General features: G+C 39.4%; 1 protein-coding gene across 1 annotated transcript in view; it reads left to right on the top strand.

Moving 5' to 3' along the window:
* The window catches only part of NOD1 (nucleotide binding oligomerization domain containing 1), a 106,996-nt gene extending 94,691 nt beyond the window's left edge, over positions 1-12,305 (top strand). The window contains exons 9-12 of the mRNA XM_075827139.1: positions 6,954-7,037; positions 7,510-7,593; positions 8,654-8,737; positions 10,116-12,305. Of these exons, the coding sequence (XP_075683254.1) occupies positions 6,954-7,037; positions 7,510-7,593; positions 8,654-8,737; positions 10,116-10,185 (322 nt within the window). The 3' untranslated portion in view covers positions 10,186-12,305. The remainder of the gene's footprint in view (positions 1-6,953; positions 7,038-7,509; positions 7,594-8,653; positions 8,738-10,115) is intronic.
* Positions 12,306-13,263: the final 958 nt, after the last annotated feature.

Genomic DNA, 13,263 nt, shown 5'->3' with positions numbered 1-13,263 from the left:
CGGCAGGGTTTAGGAGGGAAAGAGCGCCATTTGGCTTTTGGAGCTCAAATTTAGCAGGAATGGTTTGCAGAGGCCATGTCACATTTGCAGAGCCCCTGAGGGGACAAAACAATGAAAATGCCCAAAAAGTGACTCCATTTAGGAAACTACACCCCTTGAGGAATTCATCTAGGGGTGTAGTGAGCATTTTGACCCCACAGCTGTTTCATAGATTTTATTTGAATTGGGCAGTGCAAATAAAAATTACATTTTTATTCCAATAAGACGTAGCTTTAGCTCAAAATTTGTAATTTTCTCAAAAAATAAAGCAAAAAAAGAACCCCAACATTTGTTAAGCAATTTCTCCCGAGTATGGCAATACCCCATATGTGGTTATAAACTCATTTTTGGGCACATGGCAGGGTTCAGAAGGGAAGGAGCACCATTTGGCTTTCGGAGTACAGATTTTGCTGGATTGGTTTCTGGTCGCTAAGTAGCATTTGCAAAACCCCTGTGGGACCAAAACAGTGTAAACCCCCCAAAAGTGACCCCAATTTTGGAAACTACACCCTCAAGGTATTCACCTAGGGGTGTAGTGAGCATGTTAACCCTGCAGGTGTTTTGCATAAATTAGTGTGCACTCGATATTGCAGGGTGAAAATTGGATTTTTCAATAGATAGGCCAATATGTGGTGCCCAGCTTGTGCCACCATAACAAGACAGCTCTCTAATTATTATGCTGTGTTTCCCGGTTTTAGAATCCCCCTACATGGGGCCCTAAACTTTTGCCTGGACATTCGACAGGACTCAGGAGTGAGAGAATACCATGCGAAATTGAGGCCTAATTTGGCGATTTACACAGAATTGGTTCACAATTGTAGAGGCTCAGATGGCTCTGGATCTACCCCCCAAAAGTGAACCCATTTTAGAAACTAAACGCCTCAATGCATTTATTAAGGGGTGTAGTAAGCATTTTCACCCCACAGGTCTTTTCCATAAATAAATGCGCTGCGTATGGTGCAAAGTAAAAATTTTAATTTTTCCCCAGAATTTCCAATTCAGTCGCAAGTATGTCGTGCCCAGCTTATGCCACTGGAGACACACACCCCAAAAATTGTTAAAAGGGTTCTCCCGGGTATGGCGGTGTCATATATGTGGAAGTAAGCTGCTGTTTGGGCACGCTGTAAGGCTCAGATGGGTGGGAACGCAATTTGGCTTTTGAAGTGTAGATTTTGCTTGGTAGTAGTTTTGTTTTAGTATTACTGGTGTTTCCGTTTATAATGTGGGGGCATATGTAAGCTGGGCAGAGTACATAAGGGGCATAGTCAGGTGGTATAATAATGGGGTAAACAATAAAATAATCAATAGATGTGTGTTACGCTGTGAAGCAATCATTTCTGCACAGGCCGGTGTCGCACTGATAAACGGTGTCTTTACTTATCCCCATTTTGGTCCACACTTCGCACCTTTGCAGTTTTGGGAATTTTGCTAGGAAGTGTTATCCTGGTATAATACGGGCGCCCTCGCTTCTAGCAGATATATTTGGCCCCCCCTTCCTGGTTCCCTAATTTTATGGCCCCGATAAATCGCCTCTTGAAACAGACAAAATGTTCCCTTCTGATCTGCACAACTGCATATTTTTTATTTCCTGGCTTTTTGGAGCCTTAACTAATTTTATTTTTTCATAGACGTAGTGGTATGAGGGCTGTTGTTTTGCGGGACGAGCTGTAGTTATTATTAGTACCATTTTGGGGTACATGCGACTTTTTGATCACTTTTTATCCTATTTTTTGAGAGGCAAGGTGACCAAAAAACAGCAATTCTGGCATAATTTTTTTAGGGTTTTTTTTATACAGCGCTCACCATGTATTATAAATTACATGTTAACTTTATTCTGCGGGTCAGTACGATTCCGTTCATACCAAATTTATAGCACTTTTTTATGTTTTACAACGTTTTGCACAATAAAATTACTTGTAAAAAGAATGTATTTTTTCTGTCGCCAAGTTGTGAGAACTATAACTTTTTAATTTTTTCGTCGATGGAGCTGTATGTGGGCTTGTTTTTTGTGAGATGAGCTATAGCTTTTATAGGTACCATTTTTGGATACGTGCGACTTTTTGATTACTTTTTATTTCAATATTATTTTTACGCTTTTCACTGCGTGCAATACATAATATAATATTTTGATACCTCAGGGCGTTTGTGTTTTTATTTTATTACTTGAAACTTTTATTATGTTTTCAAACGTATTTTTTTCACTTGTTTTTACACTTTTTTTTACACTTTTTTTCAAGTCCCACTAGCGGACTTGAAGGTCCAACTGTCAGATTTTTTTTTTCTAATACATTGCGCTACGTAGTGTAATGTATTAGATCTGTCAGTTATTCACTGACAGCAAGCCGATTAGGCTTCGCCTCCTGGCGGGGCCTAATCGGCTTCCGTAATGGCAGAGCAGGAGGCCATTGTGTCTCCTGTTGCCATAGCAGCAGTTGCCAGTCCTGATTGCCTGTCAGGGCTGGCGATCTGCTAGCAACCGCTAAGATGCAGTGATCGCATCCGATCGCTGCATCTGAGGGGTTAATGGCAGGGATCGGAGCTAGCTCTGGTTCCTGCCCTTACAGGTGGATGTCAGCTGTAACATACAGCTGACTTCCACCGCTGATGACGCCGGATCATCTCCTGAGCCATCGTGCCGGCGGCTACGGAAGCCGTTCAGTTTTCCGTGCTAGGCAGACCGGGAGGCCAGTATTAGGCCTCCGGTTGCCATTGCAGCAACCGACACCCCGGCCATTTCATTGCTGGGGTGTCGATGAGCTGCAAACACCTTAAATGTAGCCATCGCTTTTCGCGGCTGCATTTAAGCGGTTAATGGCGGGGATCTAAGCTACCTTCGGTCCCCGCCGTTACAGCAGGATGTCAGCTGTCAGATACAGCTGACATCCGGGGATGATGGCACCGACTCAGCTTCTGAGCCGGTGCCATGCATTTGTCGTAAGTATACGACATTTTGCGGGAAGCACTGACTTACGACAAATGTCGGGAAGGTGTTAAAGAGGAAAAGAGGAACCCTCGGCTCTCCTGACATATCTGTTTTAGTAAATACTTGTATTCCTCAGAAAAGTAACAATGCTGGAGTATTGTTTTTCTTGCAGCATACCTCTTGGATGGTGCTGTCACAACTACAAGTATTTTGTATTCCTATGTTTTGCTTCACAGTAATCTGCTGCTCCCGACGATTTTTTTTTTTTGATTACCTGTCAATTATTTATGTGATTGCTACTAGTTAATTGAAAAATCTTTAAAAAAAAATAAAAATCTATTGAAAGTCAGAGTGGAATTTTATGGGGAATACAAGTATTTACTAAAACAGACATGTCATAAGAACGCACTGGTCCTTTCTAAAGGCTTTATAATCTCAAATCCATACGTTTGTGACAGCTTCTTGACATTATGAATGTCAGTCCAGTTTAGCTCATTTATAACGTTACAGCTTATTGATCATTGGTTAAAATATTGTAAGAAGAGGAGGAATGTGAAAATTGGAACTTATTAAAAACTAGAACATTAACATACATTTTATGAGATGAGCAGAGAATCTAAAGAAAACATTCAAGGTGTTAATTTGAAATCTAATGTTTCATTATTGTTATAATAATGCATTTTAATATTTTTTCAAGGTGGAGATATATAAATCAAACTAGTACTTAACCCTTTACCGCCGCAGCCCTTTTTTAGATTTTCATTTTCGTTTTTCCCTCCCCACATTCCAAAAGCCATAAGTTTTTTTTATTTTCCCGTCGATATAGTACTATGAGGGCTTGATTTTTACGGGACGAGTTGTCGTTTTTTGTAGCACCATTTATTGTGGCATATAATGTACTAGGAAACGGGAAAAAAATTATTTGTGGATTGGAAAATTAAAAAAGCAGCAATTCCTCCATAGTTTTTTGCGCCACGTTTTTACGGAATTCACTATGCAATTAAAACAACATATTAACTTTATTCGATGGGTCAATACGATTACGGCGATACCAAATATATATGTTTTTTTCTTTATTTTACTACTTTTACAAGTAAAAACCTAAGTGTAAAAAATAAAATTTACTTTGTGTCGCCAAATTCCGAGAGCCATAACTTTTTTATTGTTCCGTCGATGAAGTGGTATGAGGGCTTATGTTTTGTGGGATAAGCTGTAGTTTTAATAATACCATTTTGGGGTACATGTGACGTTTTGATCACTTATCAAAGATTCTGGCGTTTATATTTATTTTTTTACGGCGTTCATCGTGCGGGTTAAATAATGATATATTGTAACAGTTCAGACTTATACAGACGTGGCGATACCATTTATGTTTATTTTTTTACTATGCTCCAGGGGGAAAATAGGAAAAGGTGTTTTTTTTAAAAAAAAATTAAAAAAATTTGTTTACAAAGAAAAAAAACTTTATTTTACTTATTTTTACTTTTTTTTATTAGTCTTATTAGCTTAGATTGCTTGTACGATATACTGCAATACTAATGTATTTCGTCTTTCTGACAGGCTTCTATTAAGCCCTGCTGGAGGCAGGGCTTAATAGGAGCACAAAGATGGCGGACCTAGGGGTCTTCATTAGGCCCCCAAGCAGCCATAGCAACCATCGCGATGAGCTGTTAGAGGGGGTCGCCCCACTCTTTCTAACGATTTGAATTCTGCGATCGCTATTGACCGCGGCATTTAACGAGTTAAACGATCGGGATCGCGCTCGAGCGTGATCCCGCTCATTACTCTGAAGTTCCGGCTGTAACAAACAGCCGACACCGTCATCGTATGGATTGGGTTCACTCCTTGAGCCCGTTCCATACTTCCCCTACCCAACTTTGACATATGGATACGTCAAATGTCGGGAAGGGGTTAATATTATTTTATAGCATACATGTTCTATTTATTTCTGTTCCTTATATAGCGCCAACTTATTCTGCAGTACTGTAAAGTTGCTGTCCTCAGTGGGGCTCACAATCTAAACACCCTATCTGTATATTTTTAGAGAATATATGACACCTGCAACTTTCACATTTATGACATGCCGGCCATACATTTAATTGAAGATGGAATGTGTATGTGCAGCCACCACTGCAGTGCCAGAGACCAAGACCCTGTTATAATTGAGATCAATGGCAGTTCCCCTGTCAATTTCATATCTGATTTACATATAAATGTCAAATTTGGGATCAATAGGATAAATGTTTGATCAGCGGAGGTCGGATTGCTAGGAACCCACCAATCCTGTGAGCACACTTAACGTTTCTGCATGTTTCATAGAGGATAATGGAAAGTGCCCACCCTTGTTTGACCCGCCTTTATCAGCAAATGCGAGAATAGAAGTTACAGAAATTTAGTAGCTCCCATCTGCTGTACACAATGTAGCTGGCCATTCTATACCATCTCCGTAACTCCCATTCACTTCTATAGCTGTTCTAGCAACAGCGTAGCACAGCGAGCTTGGCAGTTTCCATACTCCTGACCTCTTTGTCAGTCAGTGGCTGATGAGCAGCTATAGCAGGACGAGGTAGGACTGGGTTCAGGGGGCACCGTTCTAGAGGTAGGTGCGGGTCCCACACATGGGACCCAAAACTACCTTCTGGGCATTTATGGCATATCTTGTGGACATGCCATAAATGTCTAAGATGGGAATACCCCTTTAACCCTTTGATGTGGGGGTTGAAGTATAGAGCCCGCTCCATACGCTGTGGGTGTTAGCTGTGTATTACGCTCTGATCCTGGCCATTTAACCACTTCCCCCTCTAAGTTGTTAGAATGAGGGGGGAAGCCCCCTCAGACAGCCCTTCGGCCTCCCCCGCAACGCGGCCAAGGGGGTTGCTGAAGGTTGTCATGGCAGCCCGGGGGCCTTATGAAAGCCCCCTGGTCTGCCTTCTTCCTGCCTCTTTTACACCATGCCTCTGGCAGGGCTTAACAAGAGCCAGTGAAAATGACAATACACTGCAATAAATTAGTATCGCAGTGTATTCAACCAGCGATCTGACGATCGCTGGTTCAAATCCCCTAGGGGAACTAATAGAAAATGTAAAAAAATTGTTAAATAAAGCTTTCAGTAGTGTACAAACAAAATATTAAAAGTTCAAAGAACCCCCCTTTTCTCCATTTTTCCTCAAAATAATGTAAAAAATTAAAAAAAAATCGTTTTCACCGCATCCGTAAAGGTCAGAAATATTACAATATAACATTATTTAATATGCATGGTGGATGCCGTAAAAAATTAAAAATATTAATGCCAGAACCACTGTTTTTTGGTTAACTTAGAAAATGTAACAAAAATTTGTATGTAAGATAAAATGGTGCCAATAAAAATTACAGCTCATCCCCCAAAAAATAAGCCCTTGCAGCGCTCAGTCGATGAAAAAATAAAAAAGTTAAGGCTAATGTAGTGACGCAGAACAAATTTTTAATATTTTTTAACAAATAGGTTTTACCTTATAAAAATAGTAAAACATAAAAAAAAACTATATAAATTTTGTATCGCCGTAATCGTATTGACCAGCAGAGTAAAATTGTCATTTTTATCGCACGGCGAAAGACGTAAAAATGAAACCCAAAAAGAAATGGAAGAATCACAGTTTTTTTTACAATTCCAACCCACAGTTTTCGTGTGCATTATATGGTACTTTAAATAGTGGTAATAGAAACTACAACTCCTGCAAAAAAATAAGCCTTCACCCCACTCTATTGATGAAAAAATAAAAAACGTATGGCTCTTGGAAGGCGGGGAGTGGAAAATGAAAAAAAAAATATGGCTGTAAATGCAAGGGGTTAATATATAACCTTTTATATCTCCTATTTTGTATGACAAGTAGTGGATATCTATTCCCAGCTGTACTAACAATAAATATGTTTTATTTTCATATGTTTTGTTGTAGAACTGTACTGTCACTAACACGTATGTTATATCATTTTTCTCTTGTATTTTTCTCTGTAGTTTGGCCTGCAATGAGATAACGTCAGCTGGAGGTGTATACATTGCGAAAGCTTTACAACACAACACATCTATCAGAACATTATGGTAAATATAGCTTCACAAAAGGTTTTGTATGGTTAAAGTAGCTTCACTCCTAGCTTATTTCCCAGTATATAGATTGTATTTAGCTAAACATGTCATCAGGCAGTATACAGATTGGCTTATGACGTCAGCTTTGCCAAGCCCAGCAAACAAACAGCATGTATTACCCATTTCAATCGATAATTTGTTGGCACATGCTCTTTACATGTTATCAATCATACAAAACTACGTTTCTTGTACAGTTCAGATCGAGTCCCAGACCGATTTCAGGGGTTGGTCGTTGTCGAACATGATTGTTCGGTGCGCAACAAATGGATTGATGGACGACAAGCCATGTCCTCAGCCCATTTGGAGTTTTTACACAACAAATTATTAGTCCTGGTCTTGCAATAATAATGTTGCTGTTTTTTTGTTGAAGCAAATGGTATGTTTTTCTTTATTTTAGTTGTCTCTTTCAATTATCTTTTTTTTTTAGGTTGACAGAGAATAACATCACAGATGAGGCAGCCAAGAGCTTTGCTGAGATGCTGAAAGTGAACCAGACTCTTCAAAACCTGTGGTGGGATTATATATAGTAATGGCTACACCTACTCATGAACAAGCAACATATATATAAGATATAATTCTCAATATATAGATCTCTGTCTCAAATCTGCCCAAGCCGCCCTGATCTGCCCAGTTCTGCACTCACTGTATGTGATCATATAAGAACACCCCTGTTTCAGGGGTTTTCCTGTTTTAAAAGAGTTTGTGCAGTGCTCCAAGGATTTATTCTCATGGTCCTTGAAAATATTCTGTTCATTTTGTAAATGACTGTGTTTGGCTTCCATTCTCCTATGTGTGGGCCAAAATTGTTAAGATTTACAAATGTGTCTCCTAAAGGCATGTTCAGATATTTTTCGGCGTATTTCAGAACGTAAACCTGTCGCATTATGCTTCGAACTTCATTTTCACAATGCCTGCAAACAGCTCCTCTTTGTTTTCAATTGTAAACAGCTGTGTAGTTCATACAAGGCTGTTTAAAAAAAAATGCTGCGTAAAAATTCACCTCATAAAAAAGAAGTGACATGTTACTTCTTTAGGCATTTTAGAAGCAGATTTGGAATATTTCTAATTGACAACGCCAAAAAAACATTGAAAAAACACGTGGCAAATATTCTTTAAAAATGCCTGGTTTTGAAAGCAGCCTAGTTTTTTTTTTTTTGCTTCTTATTTATGCCGTGTGAACATACCCAAAGTGTGTACCCATTTTACAAGGTATAAGATTTTTTTTACAAAGACAAGTACAAAAATGGAAATATTGGCCTGAATTGAACCCCACAAACCATTCTGTATTTCTAGCTGAATAATGGTGGGTTCATGTTAGGATGGATGACTTATTGGGAATAATCTTTAAAGTTATACAGTGATGAAAGGTCGGTCATTAGTTCATAGTAGTAGTTAAAACATGGCTTCATACAGGTTTTTTTATGGTTTTATATGATATTTGGTTGCCTATAAAAAACACAAATATTATCTAGATATTAGGACAACCGAGGATGGATGTAATTTTGTAGATATTAGTTCAGCGAAACAAATGACTTCTTCTCACTGCATTCCCCATTTTATGTTTTCTGTAGGCTTGTTAAAAACCACATCACTAACAAAGGAGCCAACATACTGGCAGAAGCCCTGGACCATAACACTGATTTGGAGGAGCTTTGGTGAGCGTTATCCCCACTAGACAAGTGCTGAACAGTTGATTTTTTTCTATTTTTGCTGCGACATTTCAATACTTTATATTGCTTACTTTTAAAACTATAATGCACTCTAGGCTGCTTAAGACTAAATTCACCCAAAACTGAATTTTCTAACAGTGAAACAGATTTATGAATGCTGGTACCCAAGGAAGTGGTGCGCCAGTATTTCTTCCTGTACAGTGAGTGGAAGATTCATAACAGGGTGAAGGCTAAAAACAATGCCAGGTCTAACCGACATTGTTAGTGAAGCTGTCAAACTCTGCGTGATTCTGAAGTCCCATCCACATTTCCAACACAGTTGCACGTTGATACATTTTCTCCAGTGATCAGCTTAAAGGGGTTATGTGGGGACCAAAAAGCATTAGCAGTGTACTCACTGCAGTATGTGAGTACACTCCCTAATATACATTCCTGTCCCCCGTCGCGCTGTACTACTGCTTGTACATAGAGTACAGCGATGCCGGTCACATGACGAAGAGTCATGCCCTCATTAAGGAAGACTGTGCCACTAGACTTCCCATCCCCCTGCCAGCACTATAAAAATCTATTAAAATCTCATATTCCGCACGACAGTGGACCGGAATGTATATTAGCGTGTGTACTGGCATACTGCAGTGAGTACACTGCTAATACTTTTTGGTCCCCAAATTACCCCTTTAATGCCACAGGTCTGGCTTCTCTGGTGGTCAGTTATTGCCACGGAAAGCTCCTTTTTGCCCATTCATTACCCTGGCTGTAGCCAATAAAAGGGAAATGTATCATTACATGCCAAGCTTTCAACTGGCACTGTAGTTTCTTGGCAAAGACAATTTTCTTGCATATTCAGTGCCTTGCACTGCCATCCCCTGCTGAGTTCTCTACAGGAAGTAGTAGCAGTAATAGTAAGCTGGTGGAGTTACACCTTGAAAATCATGGCAGATATTGCATCAATATACAATAGAGCAAATTTATTAATTCTATCCTAAAGTTAGACAGGGGCAGACTAGATCAGATTGGCAGAAACGGTACCACATTTATCACAATGGTGCACGCTGTATATTTGGTACATCCTGCTAGACACGTTAGACACTTTACTCTTTCTTACGCCACCATTTGCAACAAAAATTGGCGCATTATGTGAATAAATATGTTGCATTTTGCAATTTTTCTTAGCCTTGCCCCTATTTCTAGACACTTTCAAATTGTTGAGGAAGGTGGAAAACGTGTCTAAAACACATAAGTTTGGCGCACCACATGTATGCCACCTGAATTCTGGTGCATTTTGCTTAATTTCTTACAAGTTGTGTACTTTGAGCTTTTTGAGTTGTGTGGTAGATTTTTTTATATAAAACATTTCTTTCAGTTTACATAACAACCCTCTTAATCCTGACGGGGAGGAACCTTTTCAGATGAATTTAAGAATTAAAACCTAATTCCATAATGAGAACCTGAAGATCGAAAGAAACAGAGGAACCTTCGGGCACTCGCTCCTGTTACAACTTCCTGGTCATGGCCAATATTCTATGCAGCATGAAGCTTTGCTATGTTACATTCTGAATATTGTGAAAGGCATTTATGTTCATGTCCGGCTTAAACATGAAAAAACACTAATGGGGGGACTTTATTAAGAGTATGATGCGCCTAACTTTATTAAGAGGCGCACGCCAATTATGCCAACTTCTAGCTAATGTGTATGGCTAGCTTAAAGAGATGTTCCCTGATAAAAGGTGGCAATATTTGAATAGGTTTCCTATGAAAACTTTGCACAGGCAAATCTTGTTTGAGGAGCACAATCTAGAACATTGTGAACCTGAGAACAACTATATTTATTTGTGGCCATTTACGCTGGTTGAAAGCCGGTGTATCATTAAACGACTTCTGTTCCGCTAGAATACCAAAAATAAGGTACAAAGCAAAGACCATTTTTGATCCCATATTGGGAGTTTTGTTGCTAGGTTTCTTCATACTTGCTCTTTATTTTGTGGTTTTGCCTCTGCAGCAATTTACCACACAAGGCTTCAATGTAGAGAGCAGAATTTTTAAAATCCTGTTCACACAGTGTTACGTTTTTGTTTTGCGTTTGTTATAGTTTTTTCTCATTGACTTTTGTTCTAAATCCATTTGTCAGAACTGCTTCTGTAAAGCCCTCTTCACATTAAGTTTATTGCATATGCTGGGAAAGCTCTTGACGTACATGGTAAACGTGTCCATAGAACTCCATTAGCCCGCAAAAAAAGTATACTGCACAGTATATGTATTTTATTTATTTTTTTTAAAAACATGGGAGCCTATGGATGAGCACTGTTAGGGATTCGTCACAGATATACGTTAAACGTAAACGTCGGGAAGCTTCACATGGATAGCTGATACTCTGCCCAGGACTCAGACCCTAGGGAAAGCTCCTAATGACACTGTCCATAGATGGCCATACAGTTAGATACGTTGCCGTCGTCCATCGGAGGTTTACGTCGTGATTCCTCCCGACGTACGAAGTACATCCCAAAAGTAATGAAAATGATTTTAAAAAAATACTTTTATTAAAAAAACATACAATTAGGCTCTATCACCTTCAAAGTAAATCCCCTGGGACTGAACACAACAATTCTGCGACACTGCCATTCTTCCTCTTGGAAGTCTTTATGTGAGAGGTTGTTCAGAGCCCTTGTCGCGGCTGACTGGACGTTTCCAACAGTACCAAAATGGTATCTTTTCAGTTGAGTTTTGAGGAACCAGACAAAAAGTCACTTAGTGTTAAGTCAGGGCTATAGGGTAGGTGCAGAAAGGTAGGAATGTTTTTTTTTTGTGTCAAAAGCTCCCTCACAGTCAATGATGTATGACTTGGTGCATTGTCACGGTGGAGGATCCATTGTCAGCGCACACTCGCAAAACCCTCCTTCTCAAACGCTCCAGGACCTGTAGGTAAAAAGTCTGATTGACTGTCTGTCCTGGTGGTTCTTGACGTTGAAGGCTGCCCTGAGTGCTGTTCATTCTCAACGACTTCCCTTCCATCCTTGATGGCCTTGTGCCATCTGAAAACTTGGACTGACGACAAAGCCGTTTTCTCATACACTGTCTACAGCATCTCTAAAGGTTTTTGAAACTATTTTTCCAAGTTTCACGCAAAATTTTATTGCGTAACGCTGCTTGATGCGCCTCTGCATTTTTGTCCGCGACAAGAGGGGAAAACCAAGGGTGCACTTTTGTAACGTACAGATGCTTCGAAAGGCTCAGGCTCAACTGATGCTGGTCCGGCTGTATACTTGAGATACCCCCCGCAACATCTTCCATCCCCACTTCCTCAAGCAGCACTCATGGGAGTGTAAAAAAAACGTTCTCATTACTTTTGGGACGCACCTCCAAAACAAGGACAAAATGCTAAAACACAATGTGAAGAGGCCTATACAGAGCATTGGGTACAAGCAAAACTGCCGTAGGTTTGTTCTCCACATCCATGCTGCCCTAATTCGTTTTTGCCTGAATAAAATACAAATAACCTGACTGAATGTTAAGTGCCATGGTTTTCTCTCCCTACATTGCAATGTGAAGAGGGCCTATGTGAAATGTGAAATGTAACATTTCAATTAACATTGTAAATATATTTCCTTTGTTTTTTTTAATGCAAAAATAGCTAAATTATTGAAATCTGTTATCGCTTTTGTTTACTGCAAGAAACATTATTTATCTCACTTTAAGGCCTTATTTACACGAGTGTTTTAAACGTCCGTTTGATGGTCGTTGAAACAACGGCCGTCCCACGGACCTTTGTAATTCAATGTGGCCGTTCACACAGCCGTTGTTTCAACGGACCATGTGAAGGGTCCGTGAGAAAATAGGACATGTCTTATTTTTTCACGCGTCCCGCAGCGCACGGATGCACCTCGGACGTGAAAAACTGCAGTTTTTCACGTCCGAGATGCGCCACGCTCGTGTAAATAAGACCTAAGGAAAAGCCTAAAAAGCTGCCAATTGTAACCCTTGTTGATGTCTGTATTATTTATTTACAATAGTTTTCTTTATGTACTGGAAGATTTTGTAAACAATAAATGTTCATATTTTACAGTGAATTTCAACTCCATTTACATATTTTTATATGTGCAACGGATATAATACTGAATGTGAGAAATAACATCAGTAAAATAAATTTAGCTGGTTTTTTTCCAATAATAATTTTTTTTGCATGTTCTCAAGTTCTGTAAATTACTTTAATGTAAATGTCATAGATCTTAGATAGTGAGACAACTATCCAAATTTACATAACATAATCCATAGCCCTACATACTGGTTCGGACAACATAAGCACACCCATGATGTACATTGACACAGAAGATATAGAAGCTATAACCTAATCATTGGATTGTGACAGATCGTGATCCTTAAAAGGGTGTGTTTATTTATAGAAATAACCTTCATAAAAAGTTAAAGGGGTTGTCCACTACTGGACAACTGATGACCTATCCACCGGATAGGTTATCAGTACATGATCTGTGGGGGTCAGACACCCAGACCCCGCA

The sequence above is a fragment of the Rhinoderma darwinii genome, chromosome 5 (genome assembly GCF_050947455.1).
Source record: "Rhinoderma darwinii isolate aRhiDar2 chromosome 5, aRhiDar2.hap1, whole genome shotgun sequence".
NCBI lineage: Eukaryota > Metazoa > Chordata > Amphibia > Anura > Rhinodermatidae > Rhinoderma > Rhinoderma darwinii.
This window is presented reverse-complemented; position numbering and strand designations above follow the sequence as displayed.